Below are 24,626 nucleotides of genomic sequence, written 5' to 3'. Positions count from 1 at the left end.
TTAGTTGGTTTTAGGATTTTATCTTTTCAGCTTTGTCGGTGTTCACACTTTGTCTGAGTCTAGCTTGTACCCTGTGCTCTGTATGTTATATTCTTGTTCGGTATTCTGGAGTCTATATTCACACTCATCCGGTTCTAGTTTGTATGTTCTGTGTCCCAGTGTGAACAGTGTCCTATATTTATATCCTGTTTGGTTGATTTGATCCTTTGTCCTTTGTATTTGTACCTGCTTGTGATTGTTCTTAGTAACTTACCTGCTGAGGTTAGTGTTTTGGCTCCCAGTTGTTCTGCTATCCCCTTCATCTCCTGGATTCTGCTGTATACTCCTATCATGTCTAGTCTTGTTCATTTTATCATGTCCGCCGTTTATCTGATATCTGGTTTAGTGAACTATTTGCTAATTCACTATTTTCTGTTTGTGTGTTTATATTCTGCCTTGTTAGTATTTGTGTCATCTAGTAGGTTTCTGTTTCTGGCCTGTGACCGACTATGTTTATTATTTTTACGCCACTGCACTTTAGCGCAGGAAGCGATCAGCTCCCAGTTGTCGACTCACCGTTTGGGTGAGTGGGCAAGTAAGCAGGGAGATATGCTTTAGGGTCAGTTTAGGGCTCACTCTCCCTGTCCCCCCAGTTGGTCCCTGATAGCTATAGCAGGAGACCCAGGAGGACCCGACTGCTGACACAGAGACATAAAAAAGCAAGACTACATTTTGCCAAAATTAACTTGAGTAAGCCAAAATCCTTCTGGAAAAACATCTTGTGGATAAATGAGACCAAGATAAAGCTTTTTGTTAAAGCACATCATTCTACTGTTTAAATAAAATGAATGAGGAATACAAAGAAAGGAACACAGTACCTACAGTGAAATATGGTGGAGGTTCAATGATGTTTTGGGTTTGTTTTGCTACCTCTGGCACTGGGTGCCTTTAATGTGTGCAAGTCATCATGAAATCTGAGAATTACCAACGGATTTTGGGTCACACTATACAACCCAGTGTCAGAAAGCTGGGTTTGCGTCCGAGATCTTGGGTCTTCCAGCAGGGCAATGACCCCAAACATATATCAAAGCGCACCCAGAAATGGATGGCAACAAAGCGCTGGAGAGTTCTGAAGTGGCCAGCAATTAGTCCAGATCTAGATCCCATTGAACACTTGTGGAAAGATCTTAAAATTTCTGTTGGGAAAATGCGCCTTTCCAATAAGAGAGACCTGGAGCAGTTTGAAAAGCAAAAGTGGTCCAACATTCCGGCTGAGATGTGTAAGAAGCTTATTGATGGTTATAGGAAGCAACTGCTTTCAATTATTTTATCCAAAGGGTGTGTAACCAAATATTAAGTTAAGGGTGACAATAATTTTGTCCAGCCCATTTTTGGAATTAGCTTTTTTCCTGCCTTTTTTGGTTTAGTTCCAATTCACACAAAGTGAATAAACATATGTATAGCAAAACATGTGTTACTGCAATCCTTTTCTGTGAGAAAGACTTCACTTTCTAGAAAAATTTCAGGGTTGCCAACATTCACGGCCATGACTGTATGTCTTTGAAAACATTCTGAAAAAACTGTGAAATGACTGTCCATGATTGGTCGTGGCATAAACAAATTTAACAGACATAAATCATCCCTTTTTAAAATACCAAGAGCTATAAAAAATGTAAAAATTTTACTGAAAGCTAAGAAATCATTAGCAAATCGTAGACTTCGAAATGCACAAAGGCTTAGCTGTGTAAACACAGACAACACAGCTACATGACCACAAAACTCACAAGACGATAATGACCCTCTAGTAGGAACCATTACGGCCGTGCATGGTTCACTATATGCTACACACGCTGCTCCAGAAGACAACTCTTCTTTCATAGACAGTGAGACCTAAAATACTTTGATGGTATTGAATATACAGACCACTTTAGATGTGTGAATCGAGATCATATACAGTCATTTGTGGAGGCTCTGATTTGTGTGCATGAAGCCATTCAGTCACTACTGGACAATATCTTAACCTCTTGGGGACGCAGGGCGTATGCATACGCCCTGCATCCCCGATCCTTAAGGACTCAGGGTGTACCTGTACACCCTGAGCCCGGTCCAGGTGTTTAAAACGGGGTCACGCCGTGACCTTGCATCACACCGGGTCGGTCCCGGCTGCTATTCATAGCCGGGACTCTGGGCTAACAGCGTGCAGCACCGATCGTTGTGACGCACGCTATTAACCCTTCAGATGTGGCGGTCAAAGTTGACTGCCGCATCTGAAAGTGAAAGTAAACGCTTCCCGGCAGCTCAGTCGGGCTTATCGGGACATCGCGATAAAATCGCGATGTTCCGATCAGCTGGGACGTAGGCGGAGGTCTCCTTACCTGTATCCGCCGTGTCCAATCGGGGGTTTGATTGCTCCAAGCCTGAGCTACAGGCTTGAGCAATCGAGCCCCTATCTCACTGATCCGTGCAAAGCTATGGCTTTGCAGAGATCAGCATAAGAGATCAGTGTGTGCAGTGCTATAGGTCCCTATGGGAGCTATAGCACTACAAAAAAAAAGTGAAAAAAAAAAAGTTAACAAAGGTCATTTAACTCCTTGCCTAATAAAAGTTTGAATCACTACCCTTTTCCCATAAAAAAAACTGTGTAAATAAAAATAAACAGATGTGGTATCGCCTCGTGCGGAAATGTCCGAACTATAAAAATATATCGTTAATTAAATTTCACGGTCAATGGCGTACGCGCAAAAAAATTCCAAAGTCCAAAATAGTGTATTTTTGTCACTTTTTATGTCATGAAAAAAATTTATAAAAAGCGATCAAAAAGTCTGATCAATACAAAAATGGTACCGATAAAAACTTCAGAACAAGGCGCAAAAAATGAGCCCTCATACCAGCCAGTATGCGGAAAAATAAAAAAGTTATAGGGGTTAGAAGCTGAGAATTTTTAACATAGAAATTTTCCTGCATGTAGTTATGATTTTTTTCCGAAGTATCCACCCTATATCCACCCTATATAATTAGGGTATCATTTTAACCGTATGGACTTATAAAATAAAGATAAGGTGTTATTTTTACCGAAAAATGCACTGCGTAGAAACGGAAGCCCCCAAACGTTACAAAATGAAATTTTTTCTTCAATTTTGTTGCACAATGAATTATTTTTTCTCTTTCGCCATGGATTTTTGGGTAAAATGACTAATGTCACTGCAAAGTAGAATTGGTGGCGCAAATATGGAATTTTATGTGCAAAATTTAAAGTGTTATGATTTTTAGAAGGTGATGAGGAAAAAATGAAAATGCAAAAACTGAAAAACGCTGAGTCCTCAAGGTGAAAATAGGCTGAGTCCCTAAGGGGTTAAGGGATAAATTAATCTGGGTGATTTTGTTCAGTTAAGACTTGAAGGTGATCACTCCCTCCAACAAGTATACTTAACAAAACAGGTAAGAAATGTATTTAATGCAGAGACTTTCTTGGGTGCAGTAGCATCCACATTACAGAGTTATGCCCAATGTCTGGCTTCAGATTGTTTGTAGCTCGTTGTTATGGTCATCAGAAATAGAAGGGGTGGTGTACAGAGACATTTGAAGTCTATTGTTTATAGCAAGATCATCAAACAGAAAAGACATTGCCTGTATGACTTTAACAACTATAACTCTAATTTGTGTTTTGCCACCAGCTCATGTGTTCTGGTAGCTGATGGTACCGTTGATGATGCATTTTTGTCACGTGCCAGACAGATACATACAGCATTGGGCATTCCCGATACTGAAATGGTAAGCTTTAGCAACATTGCGGCTTTTGAAAGCTACATGGACATTACCATTAATGTGGTGTACTACAGTAACTGTGATTGGCGTTATTTTCACGCAGACAATAAGTCCTCAGACAAGACCATGCATATTCTACACCATGATGAGCATTACTATGGCATTAAAAGTATGAAGGCCTTTTTTGGTTCTCGTTACTTTTGTGAAAAATGCTGGTCTGTGTTCCACCATAAAAATAATCACTCGTGTCAGTTTTTTTTTGTAGGGCATGTCAAAGACAAAACTGTACTTAAAGTGTAGAGACACAACCCCGCTTCCCTACCTGTTGTGTGTATTGTCACTCCCAGGAGTGTTTAGATTTACACATACACATAGAAAGAGAGGACCCCAACCTCTGCCTCCTTAAAACATTTTGTGATTGGTGCCATCATTTTGTATATACCAGTGAGAAGGAAGATAAGTGTAGCAGCTTACACTGCAATGCGTCTAGTAGTAGAATATGGCACTCTTTATTAAATAGTTGGTGCTCAAGTAGGATCCCACTCCCCTTAAAATCATAGAAAAAAGAAGACTTGGCACTCAGATTCTGCGAATGTGAGTTGTATCACGCTTTTTTGATAAAAAAAATAAAACAATATCTACAGAGTTGTGGATTCTAAATACGGCTGATATGGGAGCATGAGTGGAATGAAATGATTGAAAAAGATTATAACCTTCAAACATTTCTCCTTGAAATGCAATTCCCAACACCTCTAGATCCAAAGGGATGCACTTTATGGGGGGGTTCAAACTAATGCCATCAAACTCTATCACAAGCAATCAGAAGGTGAGACACTACATTACTATGATTTCACGGGCCTATACCCATTGGTGAACAAAACAAAGACATATCCTGTAGGTCATCATTTATGACAATTTTAGCTACATCAAAAATTACTCTGGCATTACCAGGGTAATGGTTTACCCTCCAAGATTGATGTTTCCTCTTTGTTTCACATGCACTGTAAACACACAGAAAAGTGAATGCATGCACAGAGATGAACAGCTTTCTCTCACAGGCACATGGTGTACAATTGAGATAGACCTGGCTTTGAAAAAGGGTTACAGGCTCTGTGAAGTCTATGAAGTATGGCATTTTCCTAACACCAGGGCTGCCATCAGAAACGGCCCCTCACACAACTCAAGGCCTGACACCCCCCCCCCCCCCCCCCGTGGCCTGCCCCCAATTTAATTCTATTTTCTAATTATATTTTTCTAATTAGATTAGAGAAAAGTGCGTTGTTGTATAACCCTGTGCTATTAAAGGGGTTGTCTGATAAAAAATAACTCATCCCCTGTCCAAGGATAGTTGATTTATGGGCAAACACCCCCCAAGCAGTATCATTTAAGACCAGGCTTCTTTCCCCCATCTTTATCTGCTGTGTATATTTAAAAGAAAACCCTCTCAAAAAAGTTATGATTTCATCCTGTTGCACATTCAATGTGCTGTATATCAGTGTCAAGATGTCGGAGAGATTGAGGCATAATTGGGTACTTTTAAAAACACTGGCTGAAGCCACTCCTTCAGCAAGAACATCTATATTGCGACATGCGAGCGATAATTTAATATCTGCCATAGGGGAAATCGCTCTGAATATCTCGAAAGGGAGAACATCTTTCAAAGACCAGCAGAAAAATATATTTTAAAAAAAGCTATAAAGAAGCTAAGTGATAGGTCCTTGCGCATAAAGAAAAAGAAGCGCTTAGTGAACCAAACAGGTGGGTTCATAGGGTCGCTATTGGGATTTGTAATTCCTTTAATAACTAGTGTACTTTTTAACAAATAATGGATCATGTGGAGAAAATGTACTTGGTGCCCAAACAAGAACTCAACAAGCTAAGTCAGGCTTTTACACAGGGCTCAAGTCCTGCCGGAACATGAGGGAACTGAGTTCCTGCACTTTTTCCACAACAGGAACACCATTCCCATTAGCTGGAGCAGCGCTTCAGTGGAAATCTTGGGTGAGTTCCCACACTTTTTTTCCCCTGGACTTCACCCCTGCTTTTACACCTAGACCTAACATACACCAGAGTGTAATACAGCTTTTGGATGGCAAGATTAGCAGTATTTTATACCGTGGTGATTTGTCAGATGATGTGAAAATTAAGAGATACACTTATACACTGCATAGATACTTGGTTCTTGCTAAATAGAGTGAGAAAGAGCTAGAATCTTTAAACATTGTTGCTCCTAGTTGTTCTGATCATCAGCAATTAGCAAATGTACCCTCTGATAAAAGTGATGCTGTCAATGAAATTGTAAGTCATGCCAATCCCTGTTTTAAGAAAAATGCTGAACTTTTGCTAAGTAGGTTGCTACAGAACAATGACATTACAGCATGGAATGACATAGGTGAATTTATTTACAAGGGCAATGTTGTACCTGGATCTAACATGGTGAACTTGGTGAGAAATACAACTCAGAGTCATAGTCTGCTAAAAAACAAAATACCACCTGGATTGGATACATTTATGCATGCCATGGCTGAGCTGAATATACCCTCTACTGTGGTTGGTAATTCGTCTACTAGAGAAGCGTTGGATGGTTTAAAAATGGATTTGAGCGGCACCTCTGGAAACCTAACCCCTAAACCCAGAATCCTTCCGATACTGACTTCTCTGGCTGGTATAACACAAGGAAGCCTGCTTCCTAAAAAAAGAACTGTGCCTTTTCTACAAGCTGCTTGGTTCACCCTGTAAATACATATATGCTATTAATGTATTTTTACTCCACGTTGAATGTTATTCATTGACTGTATCAATATCTAAAAAGATTTTGATATGTTTTAATAACTATATAAACAGTATTAAACTTCACAAATGTACATTTATCTTTTATAAAAGTTTTTAAAGTATGATTCAATAACTATGTAAACTGTATTTATCCCTATAAATGTAGAAACAATTCTTTGAAACTTGTTTGAATATATGATTACTTCTATTAATAAAGCTTTAGAACATGATACATTATTGTCTGTTTTTTTTACTGTAAGAAATTCTGCTACGCAGATTTGTCGGGATGTGTATAAATATTACTCGGGGTGGGTGGGGGGGACCCACACTATAAACATTCACATCCATTTAGGAGACTATGTCAGTGAATGTGGGAGAAAGGGGGGGCAAAGCTATGCAGGGAAGGGGGTACATATTACTTGGGGTGAGGGGGGCCCCACACTATAAACATTCACATTCATTTAGGAGACTACATCAGTGAATGTGGGATAAAGGGGGGCGAAGCTATGCAGGGAAAAGGGCTTGACACCTGTCACTTTACTTCCGGTGGGCGGTTTGATGAAAGGTATCCCCCTCACTACTAATATTTTTATTTTACACTTTTTAAGTCCCCATTTTATATGCATCCATTAGATTGCATTCACTGTATAATTCAAAGTCTATGGCATAGCATTACATAGCATGATCGGCTATCCACTGATCTAGCCTGGCTGAGCCAGGCTACATCATTGGATCAGTGATTGGTGGCAGGAGGCAGGAGGCACCCCTGCAATCACATTGCCGTGGTTCGGTGTGCTCCACTGAGCTACCTGCAACTACCACTTTCACTTTAGATGCTGTGATCGGCATTGATCATGGTGTCTATAAGGTTAAATGCCAATACTCACTGCGTTGAAGTTAGTGCAGTTCCTGCGCTTGCTTCAAAGCCGCTTAACCTCTTAAGAACGCAGGGTGTATCTGTACGCCCTGAGTCCACTCCCTTTCTATAACATGGGGCCACGGCTGGGACATGTGGCCAATAGTGCATGGCACTGTTCACAGTGCCGTGTGCTATTAACCCTTTAGATGCAGCGTTCAAAGTTGATTGCCGCTTCTAAAGTGAAAGTAAACTACTCCCGGCTAGCTCAGTGGGCTGTTCGGGAACAAACATCTGGAGGACACAAGGAGGGTCCCTACCTTCCTCCTGTATGTCCAATCGCCGAATGACTGCTCAGTGCCTGAGATCCAGGCATGAGCAGTCAAGCGACAGAATCATTGATCAATGTTATCCTATGCATCCTATCCATTGCAAAAAAAAAAGTGAAAGAAAAGTTAATAAAGATCATTTAAACCCCTCCCTAATAAAAGTTTGAAAAAAAAACTGTGTAAATAAAAATAAAAATAAACATATGTGGTATCGCATTATAAATGCCCGAATTATAAAAATATATCATGAATTAAACAGCACGTTCAATGGCGTACACGCAAAAAAATTCCAAAGTCTAAAATAGCTTATTTTTGGTCACTTTTTATATCATGAAAAAATGAATAAAATGCGATCAAAAAGTCTGATCAAAATAAAAATGCTACCAAGTAAAAACTTCAGATCACGGTGCAAAAAATGAGCCCTCATACCGACCTGTAAGAGGAAAAAAAAAAAGTTATCGGGGTCAGAAGATGACAATTGTAAACATATAATTATATATGTATTTGTAGTACGACAAAATCAAACCTTTATAAATAGGGTATCATTTTAATTGTATGGACCTACAGAATAAAGATAAGGTGTCATTTTTACCAGAAATGTACTGCGTAGAAACAGTAGCCGCCAAAATGGCGTTTTTTCTTAAATTTTGGCGCAAAATGATTTTTTCGCAGTAGATTTTTGGGTAAAATGACTGATGACATTACAAAGTAGAATTGTGGGGAAAAAATAAGCCATCATATGGATTTTAAGGTGCAAAATTTAAAGGCTTATGATTTTTTTAAAGGTAAGGAGGAAAAAATGAAAGTGCAAAAACGGAAAAACGCTGAGTCCTTAAGGGGTTAACCTCTTAAGGACGTAGGGCATACCTGTGCGCCCTACGCCCAGTCCTGGTGTTTAAAATAATCATTTATTAAATCACACGGTCAATGGCGTACACGTAAAAAATTCCAAAGTCCAAAATAGCGTATTTTTGGTCACTTTTTTTATCATCAAAAAATGAATAAAAAGCAATCAAAAATTCCGATCAATACAAAAATGGTACCGATAAAATCTTCAGAACACGGCGCAAAAAATGAGTCCTCATACCGGCCTGTACGCGATGAGAATTTTTAACATATACATTTTCCTGCATGTAGTTATGATTTTTTTCCGAAGTATGACAATATCCAATTTATATAAGTAGGGTATCATTTTAACTGTATGGACCTACAGAATAAAGATAAGGGGTTATTTTTACTGAAAAATGCACTGCGTAGAAACGGAAGCCCCCAAAAGTTACAAAATGAAATTTTTTCCTCAATTTTGTCGCACAATGAATTTTTTTTCAATTTTGCCGTGGATTTTTGGGTAAAATGACTAATGTCACTGCAAAGTAGAATTGGTGGTGCAAAAAAATAAGCCATCATATGGAATTTTATGTGCAAAATTGAAAGCGTTATGATTTTTTAGAAGGTGATGAGGAAAAAATGAAAATGGAAAAACCCTGCGTCCTTAACCCCTTTGCCCATATCAACCAGTCAGATCACTTCTTTCATTTTGCAGAGGCCTTGTTAAAAATGAAAGAAGCAATCTGATTGGTTGCTATGGGCAACTGGGCACTTTTTCCTCTGGACAGGTTTTGACAAATGTCACCCAAGTGTCTTTACACTGCAGATGTCCTTTAACAATAAAAACTCACACATGGATTACATGTATAAATAGTTTTTATCATTTTATTCCAGATTGTACATAGTAAATATATTTGTTTCTATGTTTACAGAGAAATGTGTGGAATTCCAAAAACTTAATATGAGCAATGGAAGTCTGTTATCATATGCCAATGCTACATCTCCAGTCATGGAATTCTGGGAGTAAGTACAGAACTTATATTACTTACTAAACCTTAGCTATTTCTAACTTATTTGTATTACATAGTTTTTTTGCATTCCGAAAATCTTCAAGAAATCTTTGATCAATAAGAAAAAGTGAGTTGAAATGTATTCCTGTCTCCAATTAGGATAGTTTTAAAGGGGTATTCCAGCCATAGACATCTTATCCCATATCCAAAGCAAAGTTTTTGCGCACTATATACAGCTATAGTGCAAAAAAATGAAAAAGTGAGGTACTTAGCTCATGGCCAAATACTTTGGACCATCCCACTGCGGTAAGGTGACCTCCTTGGGACGGATGCTACACTGTGAATATGCCTCTGTGTAATCAGTTCAACAGGCATTGCAAGGTCTGAGACGTCCAAGCACCTTATATACACCTACTAGAGATGGGTGGGGTGCAGGAGCCAACATGGAGGTAGCCACTCCCCACCACCCGTATATATATATATATATATATATATATATATATATATTTATATATATATTGGTGGTGCAGGCTGCAAGAAGTTCAAAAACATACCACATTCCCAACATTTCACATCCTTTACATTGACTCATTGTTTATGGGGAAAAAAAACACAGCTTTATCTCTCTACATAACTTGATGCTATAACAAATTCCAGTAAAAAAAACATGTTTTCTACATGTTGGTGGAACAGTTGTTAAATATGTAGAAATGTGGCCAAGTCAATCTGTGAGATAAATGCAACTATAGGAGATATGGACTCTAAGCCAGAAAGTGTATCATATCATTTTTCCTAATAGGCTTCGCTGCCAAGCTTGGCCCAGATTTGAATGAAAAGATGAACCTGTGGTTCATATATGACTCATACTCCTAATTATTATTATGGAATTACCCTCGTAGGCCTCTAATTTGAATACACAAGTGAGAAGAAGCAGAATATTCATTTGTATCTTTGTTTGAACATTAATTGCTTCTTAAACTTTTTCAAATTTTTTTAAGATGAATCTACTTTTCTAACACTGTACCTTTTCACTTCAAAAGAGGGATTATTTATGACTCATGTAGCCAAAAAAATACTTAACCCTTTGTAAGTTATACGCACAATCAGGGACTATGAGCTCAGGAGCATGCAACTTTGTCAATATTTGAAGACAAAACATGACATGAGAGTAGAATTAACCCCTACATGACCCAGCCCATTTTCACCTTCAGGACCTGGGCATTTTTTGAAAATCTGACCACTGTCACTTTAAACATTAATAACTCTGGAATGCTTTTACTTATCATTCTGATTCCGAGATAGTTTTTTCGTGACATATTCTACTTTATGTTATTGGTAAAATTTCACTGATATTTGCATCCTTTCTTGGTAAAAAATCTAAAAATTTCATGAAAATTTAGAAAATTTAGCATTTTTCTAACTTTGAAAGTCTCTGCTTGAAAGGAAAATGGATATTCCAAATAAATTACATATTGATTCACATATAAAATATGTCTACTTTATGTTTGCATAAAAAAATTGACAAGTTTTTACTTTTGGAAGACACCAGAGGACTTCAAAGTTCCGCAGCAATTTTCCAATTTTTCTCAAGATTTTCAAAATCGTAATTTTTCAGGGCCCAGTTCAGGTTGGAAGTGGATTTTAAGGGTCTTCATATTAGAAATACCCCATAAAGGACCCCATTATAAAAACTGCACCCCCCAAAGTATTCAAAATGCCATTCAGTAAGTGTTTTAACCCTTTAGGTGTTTCACAGGAATAGCAGCAAAGTGAAGGAGAAAATTCTAAATCTTCATTTTTTACACTCGCATTTTCTTGTAGACCCAATTTTTGATTTTTACAAGGGGTAAAAGGAGAGAAATCACCATAAAATTTGTAACCCAATTTCTCTCGAGTAAGGAAATACCTCATATGCGTATGTAAAGTGTTCGGCGGGCGCAGTAGAGGGCTCAGAAGGGAAGGAGCGACAATGGGATTTTGGAGAGTGAGTTTTTCTGAAAGGGTTTTTGGGGGGCATGTCCCATTTAGGAAGCCCCTATGGTGCCAGAACAGTGGACCCCCCACATGTGACCCCATTTTGGAAACTATACCCCTCATGGAATGTAATAAGGGGTGCAGTGAGAATTTATACCCCACTGGCGTTTGACAGATATTTGAAACAGCGCGCACAGCTGTACCAGGTATTTAATCCTTATAGAACTTGTTTGATTGGTCGATATCATATATATATACTTCCGTTTACCCTCCATATGACACTCCCTGAGGAAGCGAGTGAGCGAAACGACGTAGGGGTAGGCTCCCGACCTGTGTAAGTACAGCTGGGTGTCAGTTGGCTAGGTGCATGGACAGTCTTACTTGTTTAATCTGACTTTTTTCAGGGACAACCGATGCTCCAACTTTTACTGAGGTGGTTTGTTTCCCCTCAGATATGTATGGGTAACATCCTTGTCTCCCTGTATTCATACTGCCGATAGCACTGGACAAATGATACTATACTAGCTATACTTCATCATATGTCCTTCTTGTTTACATTAGTGTACTGGGTTTACTTAGGCACTTCTAGGTGTATTCTTTATATATATACATGTATTGTGGCTTGTTTTTAGCCCACTTTTCATTAAGTATTGTATACCTATACTTATGTGCCATTCCATGTACCTATTGGACATTATTTAATATCTGTGTTCGGAGTCGTTTTCTTTCTAACTGCTGCTGATTTTTTATCATGTTTTATCCTATTTGATTATAATAAAGATTTATATTTACTCATAATATTGTGTCAGTTTGGTGCATCTATATAGGCTTTCAGATATTTGAAACAGTGGACTGTGCAAATCAAAAATTTTATTTTTCATTTTCACAGACCACTGTTCCAAAAATCTGTCATACACCAGTGGGGTGTAAATGCTCACTGCACCCCTTATTACATTCCGTGAGGGGTGTAGTTTCTAAAATGGGGTCACATATGAATATTTATTGTTTTGTGTTTGTCAGAACTGCTGTAACAATCAGCCACCCCTGTGCAAATCGCCACAAATGTACATGGTGCCCTCTCCCTTCTGGGCCTTGTTGTGCGCCCACAGAGCACTTTGCGCCCACATATGGGGTATCTCCGTACTCGGGAGAAATTGCATTACAAATTTAGAGGGTCTTTTTTCCCTTTTACCTCTTGTGAAAATGAAAAGTATAGGGCAACACCAGCATGTCAGTGTAAAAAATTTATTTTTTTACACTAACATGCTGGTGTAGACCCCAACTTCACCTTTTCATAAGGGGTTAAAGAAGAAAAAGCCCCCCAAAATTTGTAAGGCAATTTCTCCCGAGTACGGCGATACCCCATATGTGTCCCAAAACTGTTGCCCTGAAATACGACAGGGCTCCAAAGTGAGAGAGCGCCATGCGCATTTGAGGCCTGAATTAGGGATTTGCATAGGGGTGGACATAGGGGTATTCTATGCCAATGATTCCCAAACAGGGTGCCTCCAGCTGTTGCAAAACTTCCAGCATGCCTGGACAGTCAATGGCTGTCCGGCAATATTGGGAGTTATTATTTTGCAACAGCTGGAGGCTCCGTTTTGGAAACAGTAGAGTACCAGACGTTTTTAATTTTTTGGGGGAGGGGGGGCTGTGTAGGGGTATGTGTATATGTAGTGTTTTTACTTTTTATTTTAGGTTAGTGTAAGTGTAGTGTAGTGTTTTTAGGGTACAGTCACATGGGCAGAGGTTCACAGCAAGTTTGCCGCTGGAAGTTTGAGCTGCAGCGCAAAATTTGCGCCATTTTAAACTTGCAGCACTCACTGTAAACCTCCACCCATGTGAGTGTACCCTGTACATTCACATTGGGGGGAGGGGGCAAACATCCAGCTGTTGTAAACTCCGAGCATGCCCTTTGGCTCTCCGTGCATGCTGGGAGTTGTAGTTTTGCAACAGCTGGAGGAACACTGGTCTGGAAACACTAAGTTAAGTAATAAACTTTCAAGTGTTTTGCAACCAAACGCAGTGTTTCCAAACCAGTGTGCCTCCAGCTGTTGCAAAACTATAACTCCCAGCATGCATGGTCTGTCAGTGCATGCTGGGAGTTATAGTTTTGCAACAATTGCAACAGCTGGAGGCACTGAGGTAGGAAACGGACAATGTTTCCCAACTAGTGTGCCTCCAGTTGTTGCAAAACTACAACTCCCAACATGCCCAGACTGCCCAGGCATGCTGGAAGTTGTAGTTCGGCAATATCTGAAGGATCAGATGTTGCCGAACTACAACTTCCAGCATGCTTGGGCAGTCTGGGCATGCTGGGAGTTGTAGTTTTGCAACATCTGGAGGTCCACAGTTTGGAGACCACTGTATAATGGTCTCCAATCTGTGCTCTTCCAGATGTTAGAGAACTACAACTCCCAGCATGCCTGGACAGACTGAGCATGCTGAGATTTGTAGTTTTGCAACATCTGGAAGAGCACAGATTGGAGACCATTATACTGTGGTCTCCAAACTGAGGACCTCCAGATGTTGCAAAACTACAACTCCCAGCATGCCCAGAAAGCCAAAGGCTGTCTGGGCATGCTGGGATTTGCAGTTTTGAAACTCCCAGAGGCAGCAGTGAGATCGCTTTACGGCGATCTCACTGCTGCCAATGAAGATGCCGCCCTGCTGCCGGAAACTCACCTCCGGGACGCACCACCGCCTGGACCGCTCGGGACACCGCATGGACGGGTAAGTGACGCCGGGGGACGGGTAAGGGACACTTAGCAGAGCGGTGTGTGTCCGATCCCCGTGATCGGGACTTACACACCGCGCTGCTAAGTATTTTCATAGCGAAACGCTGCTATCAGCTAGTCCGATTTGACCAGCTGATAGCAGCGATCGCTGGGGGGGGGGGTGTTGGATGAAACCCCCCATGGTCGCATGATAAGATGGCTGGCTATCAGTGATAGCCACCATCTTTCCGGGCGCTGCGGGATGCCGCGAGTAGCGGCAAAAATGTTCATGTCATGGGTCGGGAACACCTTGCCACCCATGACGTACAGGTATGTCATAGGTCGGGAAGGGGTTAAAGGCTATAGACATCTTTTGAATGCAGTTCACTTATTGCAATGTACTGTTAACCGCCTTGTGAACATATTGAGGGACATTTATCAATGTTTGCTTATGTATTTTTTTTTTTTTGTAATTTTTTCCTTACTTGTTTTTTTTTACTTATGTGTGACTTATTTATCAACTGGTTTCAGCCTGTTGATAATTTTCTTTCACGTAAGCAATTTTTCCTTTTTTATTTTGGTAGTATCTTTTTCTGCTCCATGTTTGAGCTGGAGTAAATTTAGTCAATTTTTAACCCTGTTTTTTGCGCAGTTGTGACTGTCGCAGTTAATAAATACCTGACTATCTGTATTCCATTTTAAAATGATAACTACGTAGTAAATTTTTCGAAAACTTGCTTTTCTCGTTTTCCAGTCAAAATGTCGCACGAAAAATCGCGTAATCGCAGTTGCGACAATTTTGCGACAATTATAGTAAAGAAAACCTGACTAAACCCATTGATAAATGTTCATAATTGTTCTCTTATAGCTTTATTAAACATTTTGCTCAGTTTCTCTTCTGCAGGCTGCATGGGTTCACATATAGTGTAGGCTGCTCTGACTTGTTCATAGTAATATTCATCAAATGAGCTGACATTTGACTTGGTCTCCAGCCCTACTTTGTGCTGAACAAAATGTTAATAAATACCTATGGAAAAATACTCTCTTCAATAGAAAGACAGCAAGTCACTGCACCCTTCTATACACTTTGTTCAGACATTGTTAACCATAACGCAGCGGATTCACCACTATGCTGTTGTCCCGTAAGCATGACAATGAGTAGAAACAAAGTAGAGAAAAGGTACGGAGCACTGACCGGTTAATATGCAGCAGGATACTTTATTTTCTTTCACAGAAACATAATGTGTGGGGGATCAGTGCTCCATACTTTTTCTCTACTTTGTTTCTACTGGCAAAATGTTTTAACCCCTTAAGGACGGACCCATTTTTTACCTTTATGACCAGGCTCTTTTTTCAAAATTTGACATGTGTCCCTTTAAATGGTAATAATTTTAGAACGCTTTTTCTGAGTGGAGCGATTCTGAGATATCATTTTCATGACATATTGCACTTTATATAAGTGTTGCATTTTTGTTGACACATGCAGCAATTTTTGTGAAAAACTCCAAAATATTGTGAAAAACTGGAAAATTTCTGGCATTTAAAAAAAAAAAAAATATATGTTGTACATTGTGCGGTAAAAGAGTTGTTATATTTATTCTGTAGTTCAGCATGATTATGGCGATACCCATATAGCTTTCTATGTTCTTTTTCCTTTTCTGGGCAAAATTCTTTTTCTGTCATTCATTTTCCAACAATTTTATGCAGGATGAGCTGTGTTTTTCATTGGTATCATTTCTGCAAAAGAGCTACCTTTTGATGTTTTTTATTCCACTATTTGTACCAAAATTGGCGAATTTTGCGCTTTTTTTGTTGTTTTTTTTATGGTGTTCAACCTAGGGGATAATTTACATTACAGTTGTATAATACATGTCTTTGATATTATGTATATGATTTGTGTTTTTGAGCTTTTTTGGTGATAATACAGGGCTTTTATTGGGAAAGGGGCTTTTTTTTTTTACACTTCATACTTTTATTGAAGAACTTTTTATTTTATTTTTTACAGGTTATACTATGCTGCAATACATTTGTACTGCAGCACAGTATGACCCGATCAGCTGAACACACACTACAGCCTGTGTGATCCAGCATGTGGCTGGATCTCACAGGCTTCCGTAGCAGGCAGACAGCATAGCAGCCAACGGCGACCCGCGATTGAATAGTGGCGCAGCCGTTGGTGAACAGGGGGAGCGCGTTCCCCCTGCCAACACCATAGATGCCGTGATCAGGATTGATCACGGCATCTATGGGGTTAAACTCTTAAGGACCCGGGTTTTTCAGTTTTTGCACTTTCGTTTTTGCCTCCTTACCTTTAACAAAAATCATAACTCTTTCAATTTTGCACCTAAAAATCCATATGATGGCTTATTTTTTGCAGCACCAATTCTACTTTGTAATGACGTCAGTTATTTTACCCAAAAATCTACGTCAAAATGGAAAAAAAATTCATCGTGAGACAAAATAAAAATAAAAAAAAACGTTATTTTGTAAATTTTGGTGGCTTCCGTCTCTACACAGTACATTTTTCAGAAAAAATGACACCTTCTCTTTATTCTGTAGGTCTATACGATTACAATGATACCCTACTTATATAGGTTTGATTTTGTCGCACTTCTGGAAAAAATCATAACTACATGCAGGAAAATTTATACGTTTAAAATTGTCATCTTCTGACCCCTATAACTTTTTTTTTTTTTTTTTTATACATATGGGGCTCATTTTTTGTGCAGTGATCTGAATTTTATAGCAGTACCATTTTGGCATTGATAGACTTATTGATCGCTTTTTATTAATTATTTCATGATATAAAAAATGACCAAAAATGCACTATTTTGGACTTTGGAATTTTTTTGTGCGTACGCCATTGACCGTGCGGTTTAATTAACAATATATTTTTATGATTTGGACATTTCCGCACGTGGCGATACCACATATGTTTATTTTAATTTTTATTTACACAGTTTTTTTTTTAAATGGGAAAAGGGGGGTCATTCAAACTTTTATTAGGGGAGGGGTTCAATGATCTTTATTCACTTTTTTTTCACTTTTTTTGCAGTGTTATAGCTCCCATAGGATCCAATAACGCTGCACACACTGATCATAAGAAACCACTGATCAATGATTCTGCCACTTGACTGCTCATGCCTGGATCTCAGGCACTGAACAGTCATTCGGCGATCGGACACCAGGAGGCAAGGTAGGAGACCCTCGTCTTGTCCTACAGCTGTTCGGGATGCAGTGATTTTGCCGCGGCGATCATGAACAGCCCCCTGAGCTAACCGGCAGTGATTTAGTTTCACTTTAGATGCGGCATTCAACTTTGAATGTCGCATCTAAAGGGTTAATAGCGCGCGGCACCGCGATCAATGCCGTGCGCTATTAGCCATGGGTCCCGGTTGTTGTTAGAGGCCGGGCCCAACCTGCTATAGAACGGGAGCGGACTCAGGACGTACAGGTACGCCCTGGGTCCTTAACAGGTTAATGCTGCCGGGACCGGCGATATTGCGGCTCCGGCAGCTGCGGCGGGACTCTGGCTGTAATTGACAGCCGAGTCCCGCTGCCGATCTGCGCTGCCCACGGCAGTGCAGGAGACCGCTAGGACGTAAGCATACGTCCCAGTGCGCGAACGTGTCGGATGCTGGGACGTATGCATACGTCCCATAGCGGGAAGGGGTTAAAGGAGTAATCCGGCGAAAATTAACTTATTCCCTATCCACAGGCAATCTCCAGGACGGGACCCCGGCCCTCTTAGTTAGGAGTGTGTGTCGTCTTCCGGTAGATGGCATGCCGAGAGCTGTACTCAGGACTTTTTATCGCTCCCATAGAAATGAATGAAGCAGCATGTGCTCCTCACTGAGTGCAGGGTCCCGTCCCGGTGATCACGGGAGGTCCCAGCAATCGGACTTCCCTCGCTCAGATACTTATCCCCTATCCATACGTTAATTTTCTCAGTAGATCTCCTTTAATTGCACTCATAGGGAGAAATTCCATATGTCTGTCTAAAATAAAGTGCCATCCCTCTAACGAATGCAAGCTTGTTGATTGTGCAATAATGATTAACCTTTTACCGGGCTGTGCTTGGTGCAGCCTTCACTAAACTGGACCATAGTCTCTAACACTTCCTTGTTTTGCACTGTGAACCTACAGTAGCATAACAAAACTTGCTCACAAGCAAAACCATATGCCGTAAAGAGTACCTGTCACTAAATAAACTGAATAAACTTTTCTAAACAAATTCAGAGCTATAAAAAGCTGTGTATCTTACCTTTCTTCTTGCTCACATAGTGAAATCTTCCAGCAGAAGAAGGTGGGTGTTTCCCAGCAGGCATGACATCACTGAAGTCTGCTGTGGGACCACTTCTGCCCTCACATGGTTGCGGCATTGTGATGAATAGAAGACCTCAAGTTCTGTTCAGCTGCTTTCAGTCTGTGTATCTTTCATTGAGGGTCTATTCAACTTTCAGTCTGTGCAGATTTTAGTCTGTGCAGCTTTCAGTCTGTGCAGCTATCAGTAAGGCTCTTTGCAGCTGTCAATCAAGCTCAGTGCAGTGAAGCACTTCCTGAGTTTGGTCTCCTGCAATTACAAGCAGTAGGCCAAAATCGCAGATTTTGACCAGACGGAATGTGTTCTGGCCAAGAAGGGAGACCACAGGTGGCCAGAAGTATTCAGCCGAAAAGCTAACGTAAAATGTTAATTTTTTTTTTATTTTTTTTATGGAAGCCAATTACAAAAGTTATTTATTTTGGCATAAGGAGTGAAATATTAAAAATCATGTTTAATGACAGTGTCCATTTAAAATACCATTCTCTGCATAGAAGTCTATGTAGAGGAATGGATGGATCTCTCGCCTGTCGAAGACGAGAGCACAATGCCGCCCGCTTCCCCGACTTCTAACTCATGATCAGGTCTTAGCAGTGAGATCAACGACTTTTGACACAACTGATCGATATGTCAACTGTTGTTTTTAATGACAGTAACACTTAAATGAACTCATAGGAGATGAAAAACATGTAATTTATTGTTCATTGTTTATTATTCCTTTTCTAGCTTATAGTGTGTAGTTTTAATAAATATCCTAACATATATTAACCAGCTACTAGTACACTGTTTGACGTTATTGCTCCAAAATGTCACTTTGATTTAAAAATATCCAGTAAAGGTACGACAGTGTGAAAGGGTAAGGACCGAAATATAATGCTAGTCTATCCCCTTGAGCAAGGCAAGGGATGAATGTGATCTGACACCTTCAGTGCTCACCCTACCATGAACCTGACAAGACCCAGCAAAGGTACAGCCATATACAGGAAACCTCTGCATGTGTTTCTACAGACTAATATTGTTCTATATTTGTGTGAGTAATGTTAGGGCATCTTTGGGGTCAGCTTGTTACTTTACATATGGTTTATATAGTACAGTCAGTCCTACAATAACAATTACTATGCTTACAGATATTATTGCTTCAACCCTGTATTCTAAAATGGGATTTTTGAGCCCCCATGTGTGCAGTGCAGAGAGGAAGAGCTTGAATGGAGTGGTCACACCTGCACCTTGCTGCTTCATTGAACCTGATGGATCTGTTGGAAAGGGCACTTGACTGTCTTTGTCATCCCCATAGACTATATATAGTGGCAGGGTACATGTGCTTCCATCATTTAAACTCCTCAATATGGCTTAAAGACCTCTTTACTGTGTACATCTTTCTTACTTGTGCTACTTGTGTATATTGTTGTTTGTGCAATATTTACTTTATATACATTTGAAATCTTGTTCATTTCATAACAGCTAGCCTTTTTGAATCTACTGTGGTTGCATGTTTATACCCTGACAGATCTTGGAGGTTAGGATTATATTCCCTATTACTCATAGTTTTTTAGTACATGTGTGTTACGCCGAGCGCTCCGGGTCCCCGCTCCTCCCCGGAGCGCTCGCTACACTCTCGCTACTGCAGCGCCCCGGTCAGATCCACTGACCCGGTGCGCTGCGATACCGCCTCCAGCCGGGATGCGATTCGCGATGCGGGTGGCGCCCGCTCGCGATGCGCACCCCGGCTCCCGTACCTGACTCGCTCTCCGTCGGTCCTGTCCCGGCGCGCGCGGCCCCGCTCCCTAGGGCGCGCGCGCGCCGGGTCTCTGCGATTTAAAGGGCCACTGCGCCGCTGATTGGCGCAGTGGTTCTAATCAGTGTGTTCACCTGTGCACTCCCTATGTATACCTCACTTCCCCTGCACTCCCTCGCCGGATCTTGTTGCCATTGTGCCAGTGAAAGCGTTTCCTTGTGTGTTCCTAGCCTGTGTTCCAGACCTCCTGCCGTTGCCCCTGACTACGATCCTTGCTGCCTGCCCCGACCTTCTGCTACGTCCGACCTTGCTTCTGTCTACTCCCTTGTACCGCGCCTATCTTCAGCAGTCAGAGAGGTTGAGCCGTTGCTAGTGGATACGACCTGGTCACTACCGCCGCAGCAAGACCACCCCGCTTTGCGGCGGGCTCTGGTGAACACCAGTAGTGACTTAGAACCGGTCCACTAGCACGGTCCACGCCAATCCCTCTCTGGCACAGAGGATCCACCTCCTGCCAGCCGGCATCGTGACAGTAGATCCGGCCATGGATCCCGCTGAAGTTCCTCTGCCAGTTGTCGCCGACCTCACCACGGTGGTCGCCCAGCAGTCACAACAGATAGCGCAACAAGGCCACCAGCTGTCTCAACTGACCGTGATGCTACAGCAGCTACTACCACAGCTTCAGCAATCATCTCCTCCGCCAGCTCCTGCACCTCCTCGGCAGCGAGTGGCCGCTTCAGGCCTACGACTATCCTTGCCGGATAAATTTGATGGGGACTCTAAATTTTGCCGTGGCTTTCTTTCGCAATGTTCCCTGCACTTGGAGATGATGTCGGACCAGTTTCCTACTGAAAGGTCTAAGGTGGCTTTCGTAGTCAGCCTTCTGTCTGGAAAAGCTCTGTCATGGGCCACACCGCTCTGGGACCGCAATGACCCCGTCACTGCCTCTGTACACTCCTTCTTCTCGGAAATTCGAAGTGTCTTTGAGGAACCTGCCCGAGCCTCTTCTGCTGAGACTGCCCTGCTGAACCTGGTCCAGGGTAATTCTTCCGTTGGCGAGTACGCCGTACAATTCCGTACTCTTGCTTCAGAACTATCCTGGAATAATGAGGCCCTCTGCGCGACCTTTAAAAAAGGCCTATCCAGCAACATTAAAGATGTTCTGGCCGCACGAGAAATCCCTGCTAACCTACATGAACTCATTCTTCTAGCCACTCGCATTGACATGCGTTTTTCCGAAAGGCGTCAGGAGCTCCGCCAGGATATGGACTTTGTTCGCACGAGGCGTTTTTTCTCCCCGGCTCCTCTCTCCTCTGGTCCCCTGCAATCCGTTCCTGTGCCTCCCGCCGTGGAGGCTATGCAGGTTGACCGGTCTCGCCTGACACCTCAAGAGAGGACACAACGCCGCATGGAGAATCTCTGCCTGTACTGTGTCGGTACCGAACACTTCCTGAAGGATTGTCCTATCCGTCCTCCCCGCCTGGAAAGACGTACGCTGACTCCGCTCAAAGGTGAGACAGTCCTTGATGTCAACGCTGCTTCTCCACGTCTTACTGTGCCTGTGCGGATATCTGCCTCTACCTTTTCCTTCTCTACTATGGCCTTCTTGGATTCCGGATCTGCAGGAAATTTTATATTGGCCTCTCTTATCAACAGGTTCAACATCCCGGTGACCAGTCTCGCCAGACCCCTCTACATCAATTGTGTTAACAATGAAAGATTGGACTGTACCATACGTTTCCGCACGGAGCCCCTCCTAATGTGCATCGGACCTCATCACGAAAAAATTGAGTTTTTGGTCCTCCCCAATTGCACTTCCGAAATTCTCCTTGGACTACCCTGGCTTCAACACCATTCCCCAACCCTGGATTGGTCCACAGGGGAGATCAAGAGCTGGGGTACCTCTTGTTTCAAGGACTGCCTTAAACCGGTTCCCAGTACTCCCTGCCGTGACCCTGTGGTTCCCCCTGTAACCGGTCTCCCTAAGGCCTATATGGACTTTGCTGATGTGTTTTGCAAAAAACAAGCTGAGACTCTACCTCCTCACAGGCCTTATGACTGTCCTATTGACCTCCTCCCGGGCACTACTCCACCCCGGGGCAGAATTTATCCTCTGTCCGCCCCAGAGACTCTTGCTATGTCTGAGTACATCCAGGAAAATTTAAAAAAGGGCTTTATCCGCAAATCCTCCTCTCCTGCCGGAGCTGGATTTTTCTTTGTGTCCAAAAAAGATGGCTCCCTACGTCCTTGCATTGACTACCGCGGTCTTAATAAAATCACGGTAAAGAACCGCTACCCTCTACCTCTTATCTCTGAACTCTTTGATCGCCTCCAAGGTGCCCACATCTTTACCAAACTGGACTTAAGAGGTGCTTATAATCTCATCCGCATCAGGGAGGGGGATGAATGGAAAACGGCATTTAACACTAGAGATGGACACTTTGAGTATCTGGTCATGCCCTTTGGCCTGTGCAACGCCCCTGCCGTCTTCCAAGACTTTGTTAATGAAATTTTTCGTGATCTCTTATATTCCTGTGTTGTTGTGTATCTGGACGATATTCTGATTTTTTCTGCCAACCTAGAAGAACACCGCCAGCATGTCCGCATGGTTCTTCAGAGACTTCGTGACAATCAACTTTATGCCAAAATGGAGAAATGTCTGTTTGAATGTCAATCTCTTCCTTTCCTAGGATACTTGGTCTCTGGCCAGGGACTACAAATGGATCCAGACAAACTCTCTGCCGTCTTAGATTGGCCACGCCCCTCCGGACTCCGTGCTATCCAACGTTTTTTGGGGTTCGCCAATTATTACAGACAATTTATTCCACATTTTTCCACCATTGTGGCTCCTATCGTGGCTTTAACCAAAAAGAATGCCAATCCTAAGTCATGGCCTCCTCAAGCGGAAGACGCCTTTAAACGGCTCAAGTCTGCCTTTTCTTCTGCTCCCGTGCTCTCCAGACCTGACCCATCTAAACCCTTCCTATTGGAGGTTGATGCCTCCTCAGTAGGAGCTGGAGCGGTTCTTCTACAAAAAAATTCTTCCGGGCATGCTGTTACCTGTGGTTTTTTTTCTAGGACCTTCTCTCCGGCGGAGAGGAACTACTCCATCGGGGATCGAGAGCTACTGGCCATTAAATTAGCACTTGAGGAATGGAGGCATCTGCTGGAGGGATCAAAATTTCCAGTTATTATTTACACCGATCACAAGAATCTCTCCTATCTCCAGTCTGCCCAACGGCTGAATCCTCGCCAGGCCAGGTGGTCTCTGTTCTTTGCCCGGTTTAATTTTGAAATTCACTTTCGCCCTGCCGATAAGAACATTAGGGCCGATGCTCTCTCTCGTTCCTCGGATGCCTCGGAAGTAGAGCTCTCTCCGCAACACATCATTCCTCCTGACTGCCTGATCTCCACTTCTCCAGCCTCCATCAGGCAAACTCCTCCAGGGAAGACCTTCGTCTCTCCACGCCAACGCCTCGGAATCCTCAAATGGGGTCACTCCTCCCATCTCGCAGGCCATGCGGGCATCAAGAAATCCGTGCAACTCATCTCTCGTTTCTATTGGTGGCCGACTCTGGAGACGGATGTTGTTGATTTTGTGCTGGCCTGCACTGTCTGTGCCCGGGATAAGACTCCTCGCCAGAAGCCCGCTGGTCTTCTTCATCCTCTGCCTGTCCCCGAACAGCCTTGGTCTCTGATTGGTATGGACTTTATTACAGACTTACCCCCATCCCGTGGCAACACTGTTGTTTGGGTGGTCGTTGATCGATTTTCCAAGATGGCACATTTTATTCCTCTTCCTGGTCTTCCTTCAGCGCCTCAGTTGGCAAAACAATTTTTTGTACACATTTTTCGTCTTCACGGGTTGCCCACGCAGATCGTCTCGGATAGAGGCGTCCAATTCGTGTCAAAATTCTGGAGGGCTCTCTGTAAACAACTCAAGATTAAATTAAACTTTTCTTCTGCTTATCATCCTCAATCCAATGGGCAAGTAGAAAGAATTAACCAGGTTCTGGGTGATTATTTACGGCATTTTGTGTCCTCCCGCCAGGATGACTGGGCAGATCTTCTACCATGGGCCGAATTCTCGTATAACTTCAGAGTCTCTGAATCTTCTTCCAAATCCCCATTTTTCGTGGTGTACGGCCGTCACCCTCTTCCCCCCCTCCCTACTCCCTTGCCCTCTGGTTTGCCCGCTGTGGATGAAATAACTCGTGATCTTTCCACCATATGGAAAGAGACCCAAAATTCTCTCTTACAGGCTTCATCACGCATGAAGAAGTTTGCTGATAAGAAAAGAAGAGCTCCCCCCATTTTTTCTCCCGGAGACAAGGTATGGC

The 24,626-nt window shown here is 42.1% G+C and overlaps 1 protein-coding gene across 2 annotated transcripts in view; it reads left to right on the top strand.

Moving 5' to 3' along the window:
- The window catches only part of SLC6A11 (solute carrier family 6 member 11), a 375,576-nt gene that overhangs the window by 183,994 nt on the left and 166,956 nt on the right, over positions 1-24,626 (top strand). For both annotated transcript variants that reach the window (XM_056524287.1, XM_056524288.1), the window contains exon 5: positions 9,462-9,552. In XM_056524287.1, the coding sequence (XP_056380262.1) occupies positions 9,462-9,552 (91 nt within the window). The remainder of the gene's footprint in view (positions 1-9,461; positions 9,553-24,626) is intronic.

Source organism: Hyla sarda, chromosome 6 (assembly GCF_029499605.1).
Source record: "Hyla sarda isolate aHylSar1 chromosome 6, aHylSar1.hap1, whole genome shotgun sequence".
Classification (NCBI taxonomy): domain Eukaryota; kingdom Metazoa; phylum Chordata; class Amphibia; order Anura; family Hylidae; genus Hyla; species Hyla sarda.
This window is presented reverse-complemented; position numbering and strand designations above follow the sequence as displayed.